Raw genomic sequence first — 24,041 nt, 5'->3', positions numbered from 1 at the left:
ATATTGTTAAATTCTATTCCCATTGTAAAATTTTGTTAGTTTCCATGACATCGCTCATACGTTTCTGAAGAGCCAAAATGAAGCTCAGCGTGGGTGGCTCTGTCTGACGCCTTTGCAGTGCCTGACTCTTCCCAGATAATAAAAAAAAAAATAACAAAAAGGTGGGGGTAATGAAGCTGAGGCTGGCTGATTGAATTCTGGTTAAAATTTTTATGTAAAGTATGCATATATTTTATATAAATAAAATGGTGAATTATATGAAACAATCAACCACCTCATGCGGTAAAATTAAAGATATAGATCAAATGTTGACGAATAGTAATTTCTGCAGTTAAGTTGGTTATTTTAACATAGGGATCTATGGGGATTGACTGCCTTTTGGAGCCAGCCTCAAGTGGTCGGTGAAGAAACTGCAGTTTAGGCTGTTCCATGACGGCTTCATTTTTCAGCCTCGGGAGTTGCCGGTTGATTTCTACCAACTGTTTTAACTTCATTTTCTGTCTCTGTCCCCACCTATGGCTCCATGTCCACCCCAAGCTGTCTGAGGAGAAGCAATTTCTCTTTGACTTTCCTCTCTCTCCTGAGGGGTTTTCTCCTTTTTTCCCCTTTATGTATTAAAACAAAAGTTTTTTTGTTGGGTTGGGAAATTTTGCTTATTCAGGGTCTGAAAAGCCCATTGAGACATGATGCAGGGCAACACAAATTAACTTGATCTGACTTGATTTGATCAACAAGGAATCTTTTTATATCAGCTCTTCATAGCAATGATAACGAAACATAACTTTTAAATGAAAGAGCCTGTTGTTGCAGTGTCCTTGATTGCACCCGAAGAAAATAGAAACTGGCTGATCTTACTAAACACTTACTGGACTGTACTTTGGAAAGTGACTGTAACGTAAAGCATATAGGTAATATGTAGTTTATTGGCTTAACCAACCAAACCATTGGTTTGAAGAGCTAGTGAAGTGGATCTGGGCCAATATTGTTCAGAACAGGTCTCAGAGGATAGAAAGAGATAACAGTAGCAGCCTACAGTCAGCAAATTGATGGGACGCTGTGGGGTTTAGAGGTTTATTCAGGCTTTATTGAGGCAATGGCAGTGTCCCTCATCTCTGGGGCCAACAGGGTCCTTAGGGTCAATCAGAAGAAGGCTATGGGTGTGAAACTGACACAATGCCAGGGAATATATGAAGGTTTACTGTGTGCATCCACTTGTGGCACAGACTGGATTGCAGAGCAAGAGAATGGGATGTAGCAGTGAGTGCTTGCAGTGTATATGTGTGTGTAGGGAAAGGATGTAGCAGAGGTTTACTACTGGGCCAGCAGCGGGACGTCCAGCTAGTCCAGCTAGAGTTCTTAGGGCTGTCCGCCATCTGAGTGCCAGCCATGACCTCTTTTCTCCCTGCGTTACAGCTACAAAGCCAACCAGGTCATGCGAGAGGATGAGGTGATTTATACATACACATAGATATGGATGGATCAACACAGTGGACAGACACATAAAAGCAAGGAAATATGTGGAATGTGACATGTTTTAATCTGTAAAATAAACACATGGTGCACATTCATCAGCATTTATTTTGAATCCAGTGTTGCTTCTTTGATTTATTCATCTTTTTTAACTGTCAGAATCACACTCAGAAAAAAAGAATAAAAAAGCATGGCCAGGTGTAAGATGCAGCACAGTTCAGGGCCTGCTTTAATCCTCTGCTCACTCATGCACACACACACAAACACAGTGTATGTTGCGTGTGAGGCCGATTGATTGGATCACTTTCATCGAGCATGCAGATTATATTGTTAGGTCATCAGGAGTGTCAAGCCAGGTCATGCCGGTGCCGTCTGTTTGAGAGGGAAACAGAGAGGTAGGCAGAGACAGACAGACAGAAAGTGGGACAAAAAATGATTTGGCGGAGGAAAAAAAGTGGACAGACAAAATACAAGTGAAACCACATAGTTATTAGACTTAAAAACAGTCTGTGCTAGAATAATCACACACACTTGCACACACAGCTCAAAACTGATACACTCCCCATGAGTATATGAACACACACACACACACAGAAGATGCAGTTGCAGGCTCTCATCACAGCTGAGGAGCTGCCTATTCATCTGCACATAAGAGGACAAAGCGAGCGTACTGCACTCAGGAAATTGCAGCCGCGCAATTTACAACCGTTAAGCAGCGGTGGAGGGCGCAGTCAAATACACACTCCTGCACTTTCATCAGAACTATCAGTCTCACGCATACACACACACACACACATGCACACACTCACACTGGTGCTGGTTGTTTCCCTGCCTGGGTCTTTGAACAGTTCAATGAGGGCTCTTTTCACCAAAGTGAATAGCCCCTCTGATTCCCCTCTGTGATTTGTGTGTACGGCGTGTGTGCGTGTGTCTGTGTGTGAGCTGGCGCGCGCGTGTGAGTGCCAGGCTTGTGTGCACATACCATGTGTTTGCGTGTGTCCTCTTCATCTTTTGTGTGGGCCCAGCTGAGGGGTGAGAGCTGTTTTGCATGTGGCTCGGCCTCACAAACGAGCTGTTCAGACCGAGTTGGAGGCCTGAGGGAAGCTTTTGAACAAATTGATCCTTCATTGCTCTTTAATTTGGACCTGAGACAAGCTTACCTCTTACCCTGAAGGCGGGAATTCATCCTTACAAGTGTATTCTCTCTGTGATGATTCTCAAAGGTCAGTGATTTAATGATGAAGAGCTAGGATTTTGGTTTGGTTTCTCTCTGGATTTGACTCTTTGTGCAGAAATCTTCTACTGTTGGAGTCATCAGATTGCAGTTTATTTATTTTCCAAGTTAAAATGTTTTCAATTATGCATACCATTTAGTGGATGCTTTTATCCGAAGAGCCTCATAGTGCCATGAAAGCATACTTTTATATGTACTCCTTACCCTGGAACTTACCCACTGAGCTAGAAACAACCACTTACAAATAAAAGGTTTCTTCTCTGTCTGTCTGTTTGTTTGTTTCTTAAGACATGAAAGTCTGCGCACTCCTTAACTTTCTCTGTCCACTGTCAAGCCTTTCAGCCTCTTAGTAGAACAATGTCTCCCCCTAGTGAAATATATCTGTAACAGGCCATGAGGGGAAATGTCCAAGAAGTGTACAAATTGTCAGTAGGAAAAAAAGTCATTGTGATGTTATGATTATAAATTAATATTTCTTCTTTTCTTCTCCCCCTGCGTTCCTTCTCTGACATCTTTGCCACCAATGTCTCTTTCTGCCTTCCATTCACTTCACTATTTCACCAAAACAATCTCAATCCCTTACAACACTCATTACCTTCTCTGTCTGTCATCCATCCCCTCCCGGTGACATCCCTTTACAGGTGATTATTTACCAGGGCGGCCAGGTGTTCAGCCTCGCCAACCACCTCAATGGCCGTGTGGGCTTCGTGGCCACCATGCCAAGTACAAGTGCCTCCATCTTCATCAACAACACCCAGCTGTCCGACACTGGGACCTACCAGTGCCTGGTCAACAACCTCCCAGACAGAGGGGGGCGCAACATTGGCGTCATTGGGCTCACCGTGTTGGGTAACTAAACACACACCACCACCACCACAGGATACTAGTATAGTATAGTATCTTTTGAAGAGAAGAAAATAAGTAATCTTATGGCAAGAACTACTGCTTGTCGCTCTTTCATCGAATAGTCCGTACTTCATTGTCTGTAACCTGCTTTGTTTGGCCATTAAAGAGATCAAATGATCTTTTTGAAGAAGGGTTGTATGAGGTACTAATCCATGGTCAGTGTATAACCTTCAGTTTAAATTTACACAAAATTTTGACTATATTCGCTGCTGTACTTTGCTGTTTAGTCTAACTCACCAGATGTAAGTACAGTTTATTTATAAAGCACTTTTAACCGAAAAATCCCAAAGTGCTTTACAGGAAGAAAAAAGGGGAACATAACATAATTAAACCCGATGAAACATAACATTTGAAAATAGTATGTACAATGCATGCGGGTCATCCAAACGCCTGTCTGAAAAGATGGGTCTTAAGGTGATTTTTCCAAAGAAATAGCAGACTGTAGGGGGTGGAGGGAGAGAATTCCAAAGTTTGCATGCCACATATTCAAATGATTGATCACCACTTGTTTTTAGACAGGTACATGGAACAGACAGAAGATGTAGTGTGTTTGACCTAAGAGACCGAACTGACAGATATGGGTGAAGTAGCTCAACAATATATAGAGGAGCATGACCATGTAATGCTCTATACGTGAGAGTAAGAATTTTAAACTGAACCCTGCATGCAACAGGGAACCAGTGAAGAGACTGGAGGACAGGGGTGATGTGAGAGTGTTTGTTTGAACTAGTGAGTAATCTTGTTGTGATAACTGTGTCATTTGACTAGATAGAGTTCTCCCTTATTTTGCAGGCGAGATAGGTCTGGCTAATTTGTGACAGACAGCTCTTTCTGACGAGAAACTGAAACCTCCCATCCATTTATGTTCTTTAGAAAGTCACCAGACTTAACAAAACTAGTTATTTTACTTTGCAGAACACAGGAGTTGCTTGTCTACCACTGCTTCAATTTGTTAGTTTGTTTGTGTTGTGTTGTGTGACTTTGAAATTAGAATAAATATTTTTTATTCAATTAAGTAACGCAGTAAGATTTCATAATAACACAATATTGTAAATATAGCGTACACCCAAACTTGTTTAAGGTGGCTAACATACATTTTGCTACTGCTCCCATCCATAGCAGTACATTTGGGACGTGCCGACCGCCATCTACTGTAGACAATACACTGACTATGGATGTTTACCTCATACAACAAATACCCAAACTATCCCTTTAACATGGAGGGCAAAATTTCCTGCCAGTTAAGAGCTCCAAAGACAACAACAACAACAAAACACAGCATCATCATGATCATTGTTACTTTATTTTTCAGTTTGTAAGTAACCAGAAAGCTTGTCCTTTAAGACAGAAATAACAGTTTGCTGTAAAGCAGCTGGCAGGCACGATTGGATTAATGAGAGTCTTGAGCTATTTTTGAATCCGAAATTTCCTCTGCAATTAGGGAAACATTAGATTTTCTTTGTAAATTGGTTAACATGGCGCCGCCCACCCTCTCCATCTGCCAGTGCCCCCGTCGGTGCCAGCATGTCGGATACAGGGCACACTGGATGTAGGCAGTGACATCATGCTGTTCTGCAGCTCAGAGGAAGGTATCCCCACGCCGTCCTACTCCTGGGAGAAGCTGGACGCTCTGCCCAAGCTGCCACACAACGCCATGCAAGGTATTACAAACAAGCTGGCCGTCGGAGTTCCTTTTTGCCCCACCTTTGCTGGTAAATCTCACACACATAGTGTACCTCAGACAATCCCACCATCACTGCCTCCTGTCATGTGCCAGGCTACTGTCCGCCCACGGCCTACCCCCCCACTGACCCTGCTGACGGCTGATGATGGACGGATGAAGTGGTTTAAACCATGTGAATGAGTGTGTCAGGGATGTCTTTGTGTAAACCCAGATGGTTTGTGGTGTTTTTATGTTCTTCCTCATTCTCTCATGCCGAATACCAACTCTGACACAAATTTGCCATTTTTTTTTGTACTGGTCTGGTGCAATCATGGCTGTACTGCTTCAACTTAAACTAAGAGATGACCCAACACTCTCAGAGTAACAGGAGCAGGTTTATTGGAGTTGCGTTTGGTTTTCAGCATCAGAGAGCACTAATGAAGTGCACTCTCCTTTCTTTTCCAGCTGTGCCCAATGCACAGTCAAATAATCTTCATCACCAGTCACGATTGTCTGTACACTGCTGGTCATTGGAAGGCTGATATACATTACTATAGAGTTAACAGTTTTTCTTATACAGATACTAGGGCAAATTATGTAGTTAATGGTAAATTACTGGGATTTTGAATAAACTGGACCATAATTGCAGTAAGTGGTTGATTAGCCAGATTAGACATGATTAGCCTACATGTCAATTACTGAGTTTACATGTAGAAACTGTGTTAGTTTTTTGCTCTTACTCCAAAAAACACAATGAGCCTTGTTCACCAATATTAATATGTTTTTTCTTAAATTTGTTCTGAAGGAACTGCAGTGTCATGGGCAGTCTCATGAATTTTACTTGAAAAGAAGAGTTGAGAGAATTAAGTCAAGAATGCCTGTTTTCATGCAGCTTTGCAAACTCTTTAATTTTAACATAAAATGCACCCATGACTTCAACCTGTTAACACCTAAACCTGTTGATATCCAGTTCTTTCTTTAAAAGTGGATGTGATTCATTAAGCTTTTTGGAAGCGTTCATCTCTCCCCCAGCCTTGCCAACTGCTGGCAGGATGCTTTTTGTTCAACAACCAAAGAATAGAATAGAAGTGGCTGTAAACAGGCATGAGGTTATGTGTTGCACTCACTGCGGTAAAAACCCCTATGGAGACGTATATTTTGGAAGCGCAGTATAGATTTTCTATTTATAAGGAAATCAATATTAAGACCAAGTTTATGATATTGTTTTGTGATTTTTTAAGCATAAAAACAGACTCATTAAATGTGTCTCCTCTCGATCACAGACCTTACCTTAGATTGCATATTTAACCATTTACATCAGAAAAAGAAGCGTTTCGCATTGCAAGTTTTCAGTCTGTCTTCTTCTGCTGTTTGCAATTGATTCATATCGAAAAGGGATCCAGGATTTGTCAGTGTCACTCTTGTCTCTCTGTGTTTAGTTTGACACAGACAGCTGTGACACCTGTCATGTCGTTGTCAGGAGAACAGGGGGAATCTGGCTCACTTCCAACAACTCAGATACCCAGTAAATGTTGAAGCCTTTTTAATGAATCCAGTAGTGTACAGCTCAATGATTCTAAACTCACCCATTCATCATTTGTGAAAGAAGGAATCCCGGGCTTTACATTTTTAACTGTACAATACACCTTGTATTAAAGCTATACAGTGCCATCTATTGGCCGAAAGTAGAAAATAGTTAAATTGAATGTATTGTCATACCATAAACAAGCAGATTATTACATTTTACACTAGTATTCACAGCTGTGAATGAGTTATTTTAGCCCTCCTGTTATGTTCATTTCTCAGAAACAGCAATAATGTTATCCAAAAGTGTCAGAACCCAAACAATCCTAATAAACATGCATTATATTTCATGATTAACTCCATTACTAACCATTTCAATCAATATTTAGTGCAATGGTGTTCTTAACCTCTCATAGATCCAGGTGCAATGAGGATAATTCACTTGCTTTTCAATAAAAAAAATTGCATGTTAAAACTTTTTTTATGTACACTGGAAAGATGTATATATAAAATACAACAGTTTAAATGACATTGAGTTGTTTTTTTTTAAATTTATTTTACATTTTTTAATTTTTTCTTTTATGGAGTGATGTAGATAAATTCACATGAGTCAGCGCTTCTGTTCAGGGTCAGGTTGACCCGAACATTATCTAGGAGTATTAATATAAACATGCAATTATGTGAAATTAACCATTTTCATTTTTAAGTTGAGTTTTAAACTTTGAAATTGATCAATTTGACCCGCAACATAACAGGAGGATTAAATTATCTCTGTAGTTATCTTTTGTACTCTTTTTTATTGTTTATTATATTTCAGTTTGAGTGCAATGGGTCTTTTGTTTGTGTGCTTTGACATTATGCTCCAAGCATCCATGTGTTTGTGTTTTAGTCATTTTACTATGTGGCTCTTTGTGTGTCCATCAGACCAGATGCAGGGCACTGTAACACTGAGAAACATCAGCACCAGCACCTCAGGACTCTACCAGTGTACCTCCAGCAACGCTATTGGCAAGAGCACCTGTCTGCTCAACTTGCAGGTCGTACCACGTAAGTACACTCCAACACTCCTGACTCTCCCTGTGATGCTGTTATTGTCATATTAATAGACCAGCTTGCTGTTTGTTAAGGGATACATATTTATAGATGGGGAAAATTTCATCTCACTCAAACTCTGACAGATGGGAATAAAGTTAGAAATCTTCTCGTTGAGTGACACTTGTCAGACAGATGGATAAACAAGCAAACAAACTATGCAGCCAAACAAAGCACAAGAGCAGAACATCCTGCAGAAAGCAGCACTCTGCACACCAGATAGAAAGACAGAGTTGGTTCAGGTCATACAGGGTCAGACAGTTTGGATAGCTTGACAGGAAAGAATGTAACATCTTTACATTGTCTTTTTTTTTTTTTTTTTTCATCTGACAGTGTGACACTCAGTGTCAGAAATAGAGGCAGACAGACAGCAGAGTGCTGAGTCTATCTGTCAGCCATTGCCAACATGGTGCAGATGGAAATGCTCAGAAAGAATATGCGTTGCTCAAAACAACTGTCTTCCATTGCTGTTTCTCTTTCACTTTAGTAATGTTGGAAAAACTGATTAAAAATGAATTGCACATAAAGACAGTGAAAACTGTTCACTGACACAACTGGTACATCAGGAGCTCATTCTTTAAGGCAAGGTGAAATTCCTCATATATAAATTCAGTTGCAAGAAAAAGTATGTGAACCCTGTGAAATTACCTGATTTTCTGCATTAATTTGTCATAAAATGTGATCTGCATCTAAGTCCCAAGTATAGACAAACACAATGTGTTTCACCCAATACCACACAAACAATTATAATATTTCATGTATTTATTTAACACATCCATTAACATTCAAAGTGATGATGGAAAAAGTGAAGCCTTGAGAAACTTTTAAACAGCTCCTGTTAGTCAGGCAACACTAACAGGATAGCATATGCTCTGAAATAACAAAAAAATGTATATATATTATATAGCACCTTTAAAAACAGAGTCAGACAGAGAGTCCAAAGTCTTTTTTGACTTTGGAACGGTCAGGGGGGCGCCACACCGAGGATCGAAGGACACGCGTTAGCTCGTATGGAGTTAATAATTCTGTTAAATAGCTAGGAGCCAGACCTAGAAGAGCTTTAAAAGGGATCAGTAAATTCTTTAAATCAATCCTAAAACGAACAAGGAGCCAGTGCAAAGAAGCTAAAAGCAGCTAAAATGCTATTTTAAGACTTTAAAAATAAAGTTATATTGCCCAAAAAATATTTGATTGCTAAGTATCTGTATGTTTGAGCATGCAATCTTCCTCTTTTAAATCATGCATGCAACCAGAGCTTGCTCTTATAGATATTATCCTCTGGTTATGGAACCCCACAAATATTAAAGGCTAAACTGCTAGCCGGTGGCTTAGAAGTCTTCTGCAACCTATCTAGCTCTCTTTTCTGCAGAGGGTGATCCTGGATGACTTCAGATTAATTTTACTGTCAATTATTTGGCACACATTGGTTAAGATTTCTCCTCTTGTCTCTGTCCTGCAGCTCAGCCTCAGAGTGTGGGTCTGATAGCAGGCACCATCGCTACAGGAGTCCTTGCTGTCATCATCTGTTCCCTGTTAGTGGTGGTCACACTTTTCTACTGGAAGAACAAGAACAAGTACGACGAGGAGGAGATCCCCAATGAGATCAGGTTTGGATTATTTGTGGCTTTGTTCAACTGCAAACAAAAGATGTTCTAGTATCCAGTGCATGAAGAACAAACATAATATTAATGGGTATATATGGGATTGTTTACTTGCAAATGTGGCCTCCCTGCTGGGTCTCATAATATAAGATAAGATGTAGCAGCAGCTTTGTATTTGCTACTGTAGAATGATTAGTGTGTTGGCATGGCAATCACAAAGACTCAGCTCAAAGAAACCCAGACCAGTTAATTGGATTTAAAGTTTGGGAGAATTTGGCTTAATTTTATCTCCTGACAGCAAATGTTTCCATCATCACAGGCTAATTTGCCTGTTCAAATAGTCTGTGAAGCTTTGTCAGTTGATTAAACAGGCTGCAACTTCTCCAATAAATCACTCCATCAATCATTTGGAAGATAAAACATTGTTTAATATCTGAGGCTTTGGCTGATTGAGATAAGTTTGACCTCTCTAATATCGCTCTGCTTTTCTCCCGCTGAAAGCTAATCACAATAAATCTTTTATCTATACCCAGCCAAATTCATCTACCCATAAAAAAGCAATGTTTATATGAAGAAGGATTAAAAAATATATTAAAAGCAGTGTCTATTGTCATGAATGGGTTTCTTTGATTTCTTGCGAAACTTTTGCAACACATTTCATATGCTGATCAATCACTGTTTTGAACATATTGGTAAATTGATGTGTAACTACTTTGGGTTGGCAGCAAAACCAATTATTTAAGCTTCGAAAAAAAATGTGGATCTGTGACCTAGGTCATAAGTAAAGACATTTACAATAGGACACTCTCATAGATCAGAGCCCTAGGTTTGTGCTATGCCCCTCCCTTCCCATTTGCCCTCAATGCCTCTATAGTTTCTATCCAACATAAATGGGGAAAAAAAATCATGGGATACCTATGAAAAACAGTCTGTCACTTTATACAGGGAAAACCTGCAATGCAAGCAAAGCATCAAATTAAACTACAGAAACGGCTTTGTTGCAAATGTTATATATCCTGTGAAATAAAATGAATGTGAGCAATATTTTTACTTTGTTACCTGAAAAATCATTCTTTTTGCTTTTGAAACTCATAATGCTACTTCAATTAAGTACATGTAATAGCCATTCTTGTTTTATTTTTATCAGGATGGGGGTTGGTGGTGTACTGTTGTTGCTATTTCATTATTGTAGAGCTTTTCCAGTTATTGTGACCACTCACTGTATATTCAACGGGAGAGTAAAAGAAAGAGCAAAAATGAATAAATTAGTAGTAATATTCATAGTGTATTGTAACTTTACTGCATAGAGGAGCTCTTTTAATTTTTAATGTGCCAATAGAGGATATGCACTAAATATCTGAAATAGAACTAATGGCTATCATTCCTAATATCACTGACGTCTTCACAACTTCCACTTCTGTCTTGTTAACAGAGAAGATGACCTTCCTCCCAAGAGGTCATCATCAGTGAAGGCTTTCCACGCCGACGCCTCATCCTCAGAGAACGACACGCTGACATCCACCAACACCTACAACAGCCGCTACTGGCACAACCCCAAACCCAACTACGACACCAACTCCTACACGCGCTACAACGGAGACACTCGCCAGACCTTCTCCGCTGCTGCTCACGGTGCACACGGACACGGACAGGCCCAGAACGCAGGACACGGCCACAGTACAGTGGTCACAGCGCCAGGCTCAGCTCCGCTGTCCCGCCACGCACAGCACACAACGGCGACGACCACATCGTTCGCCAACGGCAGCCACACGCTCCCACCGCCCAAGACTCTGGTGGTCACCACGAACTCTGCCCCGTCCCCTCCCGCCATGGTGCGCAGCAACGGCTCTGTGAGCCTCAAACCGGTGGTGACGTCCACACACGGGCAGCACACACACTCCTACGCAGTGAGCCAGGCCACGCTGGAGCGGATGGGGGCGGTGCCCGTTATGGTGCCCGCCCAGAGCAGAGCAGGCTCGCTGGTGTGAGGCTCATTTGATAAACTGTTAGCTTTGAAAACAAGGCTAAATGAGTGTTTGGTTGTAACGTTTGAAACCCACTGATGAAAAATATGGGCTGAAGCAGCCCGCTGCCCTTTACAGCTGTGTCTTTCTGTATGTCTCGACCTCTTTATCTCAAAACAAACAATTTTTACAGTGCAGAGTTCATTTAATGCCAATTCCTTGATGGAAGGGACCCTTTGTTTTGTAGAAAAGCACTACATGGAGTCTGATCATCCCCTTGGATGGATTTTCCTGGCTGGTGTGGTGGGAACTATTTTTCAACCACTTGGATGATTTCACAAAGCTGGAGTGAAATTTCCTGCAGAACCTGGATTCCCAGATCTTTTTCAGGGCTGGATCATTGTGATGATTGTGTTTGTTTTTTGTTTATCTTTGGACAACACAAGGCATTTTCATCTCAGTGTGTCCATACTGCATGGTCAGACGGAAGCAAGCTTGGATTTCCATATAAATGCATGTGTCTCTTGTTTAAGCATAACAAATTAAGTCCATATTGTTTCTAATCATTTCTTTTCACAGTTGTACTTGTGATTGATGGTATAGCGATGATGGCGATAATGCATTGAAAAAGTGAATGTTCAAACGTCTGTTGGATGAAAGAATGAAATTATGTTGGGTGAAATGGCCTTAGAAGCTTAGGGAGATGGGTTTTATTGGGTGCAATACATCACATAATATACTTTATTCATTGAATGCAAACATTAATTACATTTTCGCACTTTTCAGAGCAATTTTATATCAAATCTGCTGTCTTACAAACAATAACTCAGTCTTACTAAAGACATGCTTTACCCATACAACATGTATCAAACTTTTCTGCACTTACAAAATACTGGTGACGTTTAAAGATAGCACAAGAACTGGATTTTCACAACAGAAAGCTACTGTCCCCCTGATAGAAACTTGAACCTGAAGATGGATATTGTCATGGTCTTCGCTGTGTTCACCCTTGTCGGTTCATGTCACATCAGCGCTGCTTTGAGAAAACGTGGATATGAGGATGTCTTATTTCATAAATGCTTTATAAAGAGACAAATATATATTTAAAGGTGATTTTTTCCCCCTTTGACAAAGGCTAACACCTATCGTTTTCTACTGTACATATTGTAACTAAAGCAGTAGGCTAGATTGTGAATCAAAGAAAAACATTACATGTATGACTGATACATATTCTACAACTCATGTGTCTTAATTTTAAATCGGTTCTTTTTGTTACATTATAGACGACAAGCCGGGTTTGATAGTCAGTGTTATTGATTTAAATGAAGGGATGTTTTTTTTAATGTTTCCATTTACTGCCATTTCATTTCTGAGGTGAATACAGTACGGTTTAACATGAATGGCCATATGTTTTACTATTAATAATAGACACCTATGCTGTATATGGTAGAAAGTATCACTGTGTTTCTGACCTACTGTATTTATTTTCTAACCAAATCTCACCAGTCTGTTAAAAAACTGTTACAGTGTTCCCAAATTTAACAATCCTCATTTCTTATTGTGCACCACCTGAACGCACAATACTAATAATTTATTGTAGCTATGATGCAATATTTGATGCAGCAATTATTTGTGTGTTACATTCAGTATTGGAAAGTGTGTTTTATCCTTCAAAGCAATTCCTCTTTGAGCTCTATCGTAAGGTGCTGTTTTGGCATTTAAAGTTTTACTAAGACGAATTTGTGTGCTAACATTACAAAAAGTACTCCAGCTGTAACACATATGATGTCATGATTTATGGTGGAAACAATTTTTATTTTTTACTTAATCCAGACTGACTTTCAAAACACCTTTATGTGGGGACGATTAAATGTATTTATGTCTTTCATGCCATTTCCCAGTAGGTGTTATATATTACACTCAATTAATTTAATTAGAGAATAAAAAAAGGAAGGGTTGGCAGCTATAGTGGTAGTGGTTAATATTTCAGACTGGAAACACAAACAGAATGCTCTTTAATCTCAACAAATATTTGAATATGAGCAATAAATACTAACCAAGGTGATGTACTTTTCTGTCATTGAGGTCATCCATTAAAGCTGGAGTAAGCAGTTTTCTTTTTTCCCAATCGGCAAATATTCCACAATTACCTATCATCATATTGTAATTCAAGTGAAAGAAAACTAGACTTATACACCTTCTCTAAAACAAGACTAGGTCAAAAGCTGACAGCGATTTTATGGATTTTTTTTTTTTTTGAGGCAATGTGTGACAGGAATAGTCCCCCCCAACATTGTTTATTGTTTTTTCTCAACGAAAAAAAGACACAGCACTTAAAACCACAAAGCTGACAAAACTGAAAATAGTTAAAGTGAAACAATTTTGCGAGACAATATATGCGTACATTGAATGGTAATCAAGAGCAATATAAACTTCAAAAAACAAACAAAAAACAAACAAACAAGAAATTTGAATAAAAAATAAGAACAAAAAAGAATAAAAACAAAACACATCAGTCAGTAGAAATAGAAGTGAATATTTTGGATATTAGTAATTAGTATGCTTTTGTGCCGGTTATACAAACAAGTAATAATACGCTTAATGATATATATTTTTTAAATGCGTAGGTCACTCTGGCTTCTACTGGATCAATTAGGATTCCGTTCTATTAAATGTATCAGTCCACACTGAGGGCATGAGAGATTCCTGCAGAGAAAAATATGTCTAAAACTGCCTACACTGCAAAGCAACCAGAAAAGGAAGATAGACCTAATAAAGGGTCTAACAGGCAATCACAAAAAAAACCCCGCAATAAAACGCTTCAGTTTCAGCCTTCTGCTCACCATAGCCAAAGGCTCACAGACTAAATCAAATTCATGCTCATTCAAGTTCACAGTATGTCATCTCGAAGGGCTTTAAAGCCCCACATGTTTGCAAAGGGACGAGTTGTTCTGATAGAATTGCCTTGATATGAAGGCATCGGGATCACAATACAGATGATTGAAATGAATGACTATAGTACTTGTACAGGTTACTGTATGGAGTGCGGTGGTGAGAGGGGCTTAGGACAGAGAGGAAAGGGCTGTATGATCAAATGCTGGAATTTTGTTTTTATTGGCTTTTCAGAAAACTGCATACCCCAGCTTTACGTCCCATATGTATGGAGTCACAAAATAGCCCCGACAAGTACCAGTCAACACTAATTTTCCATCAGTAATGTGGGCCTGTTTACAGACCTGATGAAACGGTAATCCTCAATTAGTCCTGTCTTTTGCAGTTACGACAATAAGTACCAGCCCAGATCAATCACAAATATGTTTCTTTATGACATCTGATCCCGGTCTGACCACAGCTATACACCCACTCAGTGTTGTATTTCTATTCAACATGTTTTTCTTGTTGCTTTGTCTCAAGGCTGCCTGTTGTGTGGCAGAGCTACAGCACTCTGGCTAAATCCACCTGCAGCACACACCTACACACACAATGATCCATCAGTACAGTAAGGCTTAAAGAGGTTAAATGATCAAAGGTCAGTTATCACCTCCCCTTTTTTTTGTCTGACAATGTTTTCAGAATAAAGTCTTCTGTCTGTCTAGATTTCATTCACCATCTGTCCCAGCATCCCTGCCCTGAGCACTGACTGACAACATTAAAGAAGAACTTTTCTTTAGAGATCTCTGGCTTTATTCTTCTCAGAGATAAATTCAGGCTGGAAAAGCTAAACAGAGATTATTTTACTCTCACTCTGCCCTCCGTTTGCAGGAGCAATGGAGGAAAGAGAGCACAATCAGTAGAAAACTACTGAGGCTTGACCCCAGATTAAGTAAACATCTCATCTTCTGCCCTGGCCATAGGCTGGCGTGTGGTACACAAGGTGGTGTGTGGGTTGTGTATATAGATAAATAATGACATGTGATATATTGCCAATGTAAAACCAATCTGTAAATATGTATAAAAATACATCTTGTTCTTACTGTTGGGTTGAATTGAAATAGGAAAAATAACACTGGAACTTGTAGTGAATAAATATTGTTAATACATTCTAATGGGCTGGCTGCTCATTTGTTTGTGTGTTGCATGTTTTATTTGGCATAATACAATGATGACCTGCCTTTTTTTTGTCTTAACCTTTGTGCCTCACTATGGACATTTTAGATTTTTTCTTTTTTTCTTTCTTTTTTGGCAAGGGAGGGAGACATTTTGGATTTTTTTTCAACCTCAACTGCTGTAATAATAATTTTTCAACAGATGGCCAGTAGGAGGAAAAAAAAGAGGATTTATTTGCATTATGCAATTTAAGAAAATTGTCTAAATGATGAGAAAAAAGGCTAAATGTTGAGAACAAAGTTGAGATGTTGAGAGTAAAGTTGAAATACTATTTCGAGAAAAAAGTAAAAAATGATGAGAGTAAAGTAAACTTTTTGTGTTCAGTGAAGTTGGAAATATATTGACAGATTCATGTCAATAAGTCCTCAGAGTAACTTAGATAAACAGCGTTTATCCAAACAGGTAGACTGCAAGCTACAACCTGATTTTCATCAACGTCATAAAATAAGCAATAATTACAATATTTAATGGTGGAGGCTTTACTCCTAGGAAATACCATTCCTGGTCTCAATACAGTGCTTGGGGAACCTGATGCCACTCATAGTGACCTAGAAGATACTGGGACGGAGTTCTTTGTCGCACTGTATGGGCAGAAGAAGGCCAAGTCGATGAATATCATTCGCTACCTGATCTACAGTCGCAGCAAAAAGCCTCCTAAACTGAAAAAGTTTCCTCCAACTGATGCCAACCTGATGCTGCACATACTGCATGCTCATCTTCAGGTCATGTTGTGGAAGGCTGCAGGTCAGAGAGAGCCTCCTGCAGAGGCCAGAAACATCACAAAGTTTGGGTGGGAGGTTGCTAATGAAGGGGCTGTCATGGCCGTTCTTGCCATCCAGGCAGTGGCTCCAGTAAATCTACCTGATGTCACCAGCTGTAGCTGCAGCACATTGAAGGCCTGCAGCAAAGGAAACTGCAGCTGCCATGCTGCAAGTCTCAGTTGCACTGACTACTGCCAGCGTGAAGGGATGAGGTCCGCTGCTGCAATCCATTCACAATACATACAAATAAAGACCAAGAAGATGATGAGACTGAAGGGAATGAGGGAAGAAATGATGTGTGTGTGCATTTGCATACTATATATAGTTATTTTACAGTATGTGTGTGTGTGTGTGCGCGCGCGCATGCTGTTTGCAGTTCTTGTATATAGTTGTGTGTGTCTGTGTGCATGTTGTACAAAGGTCTGTTTTTTGCTGTATATAGTTATTGTGCATTTGTGTATGTGTGTATGCTGGATATAGTTATTTTGCATATTGTATTTAGTTCTTGTGGGTTTTTGTGTGTGTGCATGCTGTATATAGTTATTTGGCATGTAGTATATAATTCTTGTATATAGTTATTGTGCATTTGTGTACTTGTGCATGCTGGATATAGTTATTTTGCATATAGTATATAGTTCTTGTGGGTTTGTGTGTGTGTGCATGGTGTATATAGTTATTTTGCATGGGGCACTTCATTTCTTCAATCCGTCCGTCCATAGGTCAACACTGCCTCCTGACCAGGTTCCCCAAAAGGTTTTCACCAACTCAGACTCAACTCAGACCCCCAAGTATACATGTTTACTCTTGGAAAAAAAATTTTGAGCATGACTTTATCAAACGATCTGATTTTGTCTGTATGCAAATGAGCGCATATTTGATGAGGTATGGCCTCATTTGCATATGTAAACATTTTTTTGTAAAAAAGGAACATATGTAAACAATTTTATTTTTTACCCTATTCACCTGTGGTGTCTTTACTTTATTGTCTTATTATGCTAATTATGCAAATTGCCCAAAGTGCAACTTTTAGCAACCAGGTTAAATTCCATCCATTAGGCCTATAGATGACATTTCTGCAATAAAACTTTAGGGTACTCAACATTTCTGGGTTTACTATTGGGCCTATGGGGATTACGACTAGACTAGTTCTCCTATTCTACAATTTAGTATACAGAAATAATAATACCGTTTTTGTGTTGGTATAGAGAGAATTGCATTTAAAGGATTAAAATGTGAAAATTAATGAAGATTTGGTAGTTATAATCAGGACAGATGTTTCCAGTTTTTGTGAAAATTCAAGAGTATTTTGTTATTAATTGAGGAACAAGGACAGAGATTGAAAGTCACATTGCTCAGTAATAAATACCAATAATAATAAAAAAGGTGACACAAGAAAACAAGATAAATGAAAAAACAACTTTCTTATATAGCCTTTAAGTAAATCACCATTAACAAATACAATTATTGTGCAAGATTTTGGCCGCATGTAAGTATATTATGTACAGATTATGCATAAAAATGTCTCATGTACAGAGGGTATTGTGTTCAGGATGAGCTGCTGCTTTAATATGAATAACATATTTTTTGGATTTGCTCAGCTAGGTTTCTATGAAACTCATTCATCGAGCCTTTGGCATTCCTGCAGGCTGTTAAGACAGCCATAAAGACAGGAGCCGTACAGAATAACAATATGAAGAATATGCAAGTGTGCTAGTTTGTTCATGCTCTTGTGGTTTCTATTCCCAAGACAAATTGCGTAATATTGAAAAAATGAAATGGCTTCAAGTAAAGATAGAGATCATGAACAGATACTTTAAAACATACACATTAGGAAATTATAACTTTTCTTTCTAATGCTTATGTCTTATAAACTGTATGTGGTTTATCTGATTATGCTACTATGTCATAATATAACGCTAATTTATGTTTTTCGAGGTAACAAGCACTATGTTAACGATGGTCCTATTTAAGTGTTCCAGTGAGAGTGACAGTGAGCGAGCAGGGCCCTGAAATCACAGTAGGCTAACTGAATTCAACCATTATTAATTCTATTTTTTACACCTGTGCTTTTTTTACTGTGAAATGACAAAATCTCTGATGTGTGAAAAGCCTATTGTTATTACCTCAAACTGCAGTTCTCAAAACAACCACTAGATGATGGTGTTTATGCACTCACTGCAGCCAGGATAGAAATATGCTGTTCTACTGAGTTTAAAATCCCACCATAAGAGCTCAAGACAGTAAATCCTCTCTTAATGTATATCAGTGGTGATGGTTTACTTCTCATCTGAATTTCCACCAGTATTCCTTTATTCTTCCTCTCATCTGTTTAGAATTTAACAATCCACAAGAGTGAGCTGTTGAAAGGCAGGAACAGAAAGGGTAGTAAGGGTAATTTGCACACAGTGCAAATACAGTGTCTGTATTTGCAGATTTTTGTTACCTTCTGTGGACCTTTTGTAGTATAAACACTGTCCTTGTTGGGACCAGGCATAGGTATGTGTGTGTGTGTGTGTGTGTGTGTGTGTGTGTGTGTGTGTGTGTGTGTGTGTGTGTGTGTGTCAAGGTTATAATAGTTTTGGATTTTTTTCCAGTTTTAGTTTCACTTTTGTTGTTGTGCTTGTACACAATGGCTAAAACTAATAATAAAATACAGGCTGTTCTCATGAAGAGGTCATAACATTTCCTACAAAAAGTAATGAAATTCGTAAGTTGCACACAAAATCTTGTCCACTGACGAAGCAACATGAAAGACTAAGGTCACCTATCCTGTGGGTGGGAGGTAGATAGACGAACAAACCCAGGTTTTTAACAAAAATATCAGTGGTCATGTCCTGTTGTTGGCAGTTATGTCCAGACGTACTGTTTTGAAGCCGTAGCCTGTTCTTTTGTCCTAACCCTAAGAAAGTGTTTTTAGTGCTTAACGTAAAGGAAATGTTTTACAGCATTGACAATGTGTTATAAACAACTATTGGGATGTTTTAAACAGTTGTTGTGAAATAAAACAGCACTTATTATGTGTCAGCAGTGTGTTTGTGTCATGTGTCTGCAACATGTTGAAAACAGCACTTGTCATGTGCCACATTTCATAGACTCTATCATATCAATCACGCTGCAAAGGTTTCTCTTAAGAAGTTATACAAACCCCTTCAGAAAAAATTTTGAAAAATAATGCCTTTAACATCTGTGACATTGATTTCAATTTGGAATATAAATATTTGTCATGTAAAATACTCATATCAGAAACAAAAGTGGATATAACTTAGTATTTGTGCTGTTGCACCTCAACACAGATAAGGTCAGGATGAAAATGTTAGGAATGCAATGTTTCTTGCTTGTTGCAATAATTTCCTCTGTTGAAATGAAAAACACCAATGTGTTGTGGCATACTACTAGAATTAAGGTGGATCCAACGCCCAGATAACATTTTTGTTGTTTATTTATTTATAGATTATATTTGTTCTCCTGTCACTGGTATTTGCTAGCCTGGGTATACCCATACTGCCTTGCGCGCTCAAATTTCATTTCGAACCTCCAGGCAGTCTGGCAACCAGAGAGGTTTCTTAGCCCTGTTTTAGGGATCCAATCACAGAACGGGGAGGGACGGCAAGACGATGATGCGTACTACTCGGCAGATGGAAGCTTGTAGTTTTGTAGTTTTCTTACGGATCCAACATGGCTGCAGCAGACGTGAAACTCTCTTTAGCTGTAGATGGTATTTTAAATAGTTTAGAGCGAAAGTTGATTTTAAAAGAAGAACAACGTTTGACTTTACACTCCTGTTTCACCACGAAAAAGGATGTTTTAGCCTTGCTTCCGACAGGATTTGGGAAAAGTCTAATCTACTAATCTACCAACTAGCGCCGCTAGCAGGGCTATTAGCGCCGCTACTAGACCCGCTACTAGCCCCGGTACTAGCGCCGCTAATAGCTCCGCTACTAGCGCCGCTAATAGCCCCGCTAATAGCCCCGCTACTGTAACGCCGGTGATCTCGAAACGAGCCGGGGGACAGCGGAGCTGCCGAGAGACCCGCAGCAGCTTGTTTATTGCCCATAAAATCAGTGGATGTGTGTGGCTGATTCTAAGCGCCCAATAAACGGCTCCGGAGGATCGTAAACCTCCTCTACGGAGAAATGAATGGCTGGTTTCCAGACTAATCTCATTTGTGATTAGTCTGGTGTTAGACAGGCTAGGTATTTGCAGGAACTTTGTTACTTTAACCATGAAGCGAAATCTCAAGGGGCTGATATTTAAAAAACTGCGGTGTCTGTGAAAAAAAAAAAAGATTGTGTTTATTATTGACCCAAGAGAATAAGAAATGCACACAAATTATTTTCAATTGCTCTTTTCCTGGTGGGGTAGTTAAAGAGTTAAAGAATCCGACTTATTTCACCTGACTAAGAATTACTTGTCACTTTAAAACAGTGACTGGATCTTAGTACCTGCTTATGAGGAGGTTGTGCTTGAGGATCCTGCTCTGTAGCTGGTAGTGATTTGCTGATGGTGCACATTGTGTGTGTATGTGAGATTGTGATGGCCACAGCCGTGGCCACACAACCATAAATGTCTGTAACCCTCTGCACTCATACATTTGTTTTATAGTTAAGTTTTGTTGTATTTTGTTACACATACACATTATACATTCATTTAAGTTATTAGTCTACATTAGTTTAACATTTACTATACAAATACAAATAAATCCCACAGATTTTCTGTTTCATACAAAACACTTCATTATTTTGACAGTACATTAGTTTTCTATTTGAAGAGCGCACATTTAGTTAGCTTTTGTACAGTCTTTGTTTTAGTATAGTTTTATCATTTCTGTTCTTTTTGAGTTACGAGTGCTGTTGCTGCTGCTGCTGGGAGCTGGGAATGCCAGGCAGAAGGATCCGCTCCCACAAGCGCAGTCATTTTATGGAAGAGAGTGCTTTTATGGGCCCAGTTCTTCATTACTTTTGTTTGAAAATTTTGCTGCTTTATACTTTAAGTAAATAAAGACCCCTTTTAAAAAAAAAAATACTACCTGCTGTCGTCATTGCTGACTGACTCGGTCCCTTAAAGAGATCATAGTGGGGTTCTAGAATCACCAGAGCCACACAGGCTGGTGTATGGCATCACAGTGAGATTCTAGAATGTGTGACTCAGCAGAACACAGTTTTACAGAGTGGGGATCAGAATCAGATAGACTTGAGAAAATCCTGGAGAAGGAGGGCTACTCTGAGGTCAGCATGTACTGACCTCAATCATCTACAGAGTCTGCTGATCTTTTTGACTCTGGATGTAGCTCTACAAACAAGCAGAAAGTGTTTCTGTGCTGCTGTCAGTCTAAAATACAGTAAGTCCTCTCTCCTCACTAAGACTCACTAAAACCTCCAAATTGATTTTTTTTAAAGTGCACCATTTCAAGTTCGAACAAAGCTACATCAGTCAGTAGGTGAAGAAAGTGTGTGTGTGTATGTGTGTGTGTGTGTGTGTGTGTGTGTGTGTGTGCGTGTGTGTGTGTGTGCGTGCATGTGTGTGTGTGTGTGTGTGTGTGCAAAAACCATATGATATGTGTAGTCTCATTCTCTAAATTGAGCTTTTAGGGAAATTATATTTTATTGAATAGAACTTCAATATTATTGGTATTGCGTGTAATGTGGTCACTTGGTAGCTGACTGGTTTTAAAGCTGAAGTCAAGAGTTCAGTCTTTGCATTAACAACTCAATATTAACCCATATTTGTAACATTATAAATTACAGTTGCCTCTAAATTTTCTCCATTGCCTGTTTCGTTTCAGTGTCTTGCAATCCTTTTGGTTTGAAAAGTGCTGCCTCTATTACTATAATGTTCCTTATTATTACTTGGTCTGCTGTAGTTCTGTTATATGTCTTTACAGATGGCTGTTCCAGGCTAGACAATAATTTTCCCTCCTGCCAAGGCTGACCATAGCGGAAAGCTTTTAACTTTATTGAACTGCCAAAATGCTGTTATGTGCTAAATGGTCGCAACATAACTCCTGTGAACCGAGAGCAAATCCCTTTGATGCTATAGAAAGATGGATGAGGCTAAATTTCCATTTGTGTTCAACTTTCTTTCTCTTTGTTGCTCTCCCTTGCTCATTCATTTTGATACTATATCAATTGTAAACTCACACAAAGTTTATGATGACAAACATTGGAACACTTTTACAACCAAGTCAGTATGATGTATATAGACGCTACCCTAACGCTGTGGGAAAAATTAGCTTTAATAGCTGAGTAGCCATAAACAAAATAAACGACATGGTAAAAATAATTTGCTGGGTCCAGTTATGATTCCTATGTTGTTGACACATAAACACCATCTGTTACGGGTCCCAAGTTTGGTACCACAGCAACCAAGTACAGATCTGTAAAATACAGATAATGTTCAGCAGCAATTAGGACACGGAGTGCTCGGCTCTTCATCCAGATTGCAACAAAAATATACTCAATACAGAACATTTCTCTGTCTCAGTCCATAACTGTAGCTTAAGTGCAATAACTGTTCATGAATCCTGTAAGAACATCACATATACCATAATACATTCACAGTTTTCACATTTCTGGTGTATTGTTTAGGATGTCCTATCAAAAGCAACATTCTTGTATTCACACTCACCCATATATATGCAAATGAGGTACTATAAATTGTATTTATATCAGCATCTTACTTGCATTGTTTCTGGACATAAACAGTTACAATTAGCCTACACTCAAAGAGAAATGCAAAACACTTCCCTTGTAAAAACCATTTAGCAACTAACAATTTACGTTTCGACTGCATATTTCTCATTATTGATAATTCTACACATTTGTACAACTCTCACATTTACCAGTTTTCTTGACAAATAGTTATAAAAATAACAGTTTCCTGTAACCTATTGCAGGTGTGAGAACCAAAATAACAATTAGCGACCTGTCTCCAAGACCCTCTGGTCAAAGTAAACCTTAACACCCACAATTCACAGTTTTAACTATTGTTTTTTTTAATAATGAGGTGTTGCGAAAATATGATTGTGCACAAAATTGAGCACATCTACACCTGTGACAAAAGTTCCACCTGGGTGCTCCTTACATCTGACATGTTTCTTCACAGGCCATATGAAAAAAAAATAATAATAATGTGCCTGTCACATACATTGTAAGGGATAATCATAAACCCTGGAAATGAAATAAAATAATTTTCCAGCTCATTAATTTAAATATACACAAAACTGGTCACAATAGTTTTGGGTGTGCCACATGTCCATATGTCCATATATATGGAGTTACCATCATTATTAATCAAGTAAACATAAAAAAAAACCCTCAACCATCATGATTTGATCTTTATTAAAATGTGTTACATGTACTGAAATGTATTAGATAAAGGTTTATGGTTTTCAGAATCATTGAAACAGCCTGAAAAGCTGCAAATGATTCCTCTTGGGTACCTTAACCCTGTAAAACCCAGATATAGAAAAACGCAAAAAAAAATTTTTTCAACCATTAAGATGTTGTTGTAGGAGGCCTTTGGGGGTGAAAATGGAGTGTTTTCAAAAAATGTATGTTTTAGTAAGTTTTTACGGAAACGTTGTAATATTGCAACGTTGGGCTTAATGGGTAGCAGAATCTCCTGTATTTCCACTCATTGTCTGAACAACAGTACAGAACTAAGGATTCATTTGCAGGGTTTTGCTTTTCCCAAACCAGTATATAGCATGAATAATAATCT

The 24,041-nt window shown here is 38.9% G+C and overlaps 1 protein-coding gene across 1 annotated transcript in view; it reads left to right on the top strand.

The window, feature by feature from the left end:
• Positions 1-14,158, top strand: part of igsf11 (immunoglobulin superfamily member 11) — a 119,444-nt gene extending 105,286 nt beyond the window's left edge. Inside the window, exons 4-8 of the mRNA XM_059331265.1 lie at positions 3,346-3,553; positions 5,116-5,271; positions 7,722-7,844; positions 9,349-9,496; positions 10,923-14,158. Of these exons, the coding sequence (XP_059187248.1) occupies positions 3,346-3,553; positions 5,116-5,271; positions 7,722-7,844; positions 9,349-9,496; positions 10,923-11,478 (1,191 nt within the window). The 3' untranslated portion in view covers positions 11,479-14,158. The remainder of the gene's footprint in view (positions 1-3,345; positions 3,554-5,115; positions 5,272-7,721; positions 7,845-9,348; positions 9,497-10,922) is intronic.
• Positions 14,159-24,041: the final 9,883 nt, after the last annotated feature.

Source organism: Centropristis striata, chromosome 4 (assembly GCF_030273125.1).
Source record: "Centropristis striata isolate RG_2023a ecotype Rhode Island chromosome 4, C.striata_1.0, whole genome shotgun sequence".
Classification (NCBI taxonomy): domain Eukaryota; kingdom Metazoa; phylum Chordata; class Actinopteri; order Perciformes; family Serranidae; genus Centropristis; species Centropristis striata.
The sequence above is the reverse complement of the archived record's forward strand: the minus strand, read 5'-3'. Positions and strand labels throughout refer to the sequence as shown.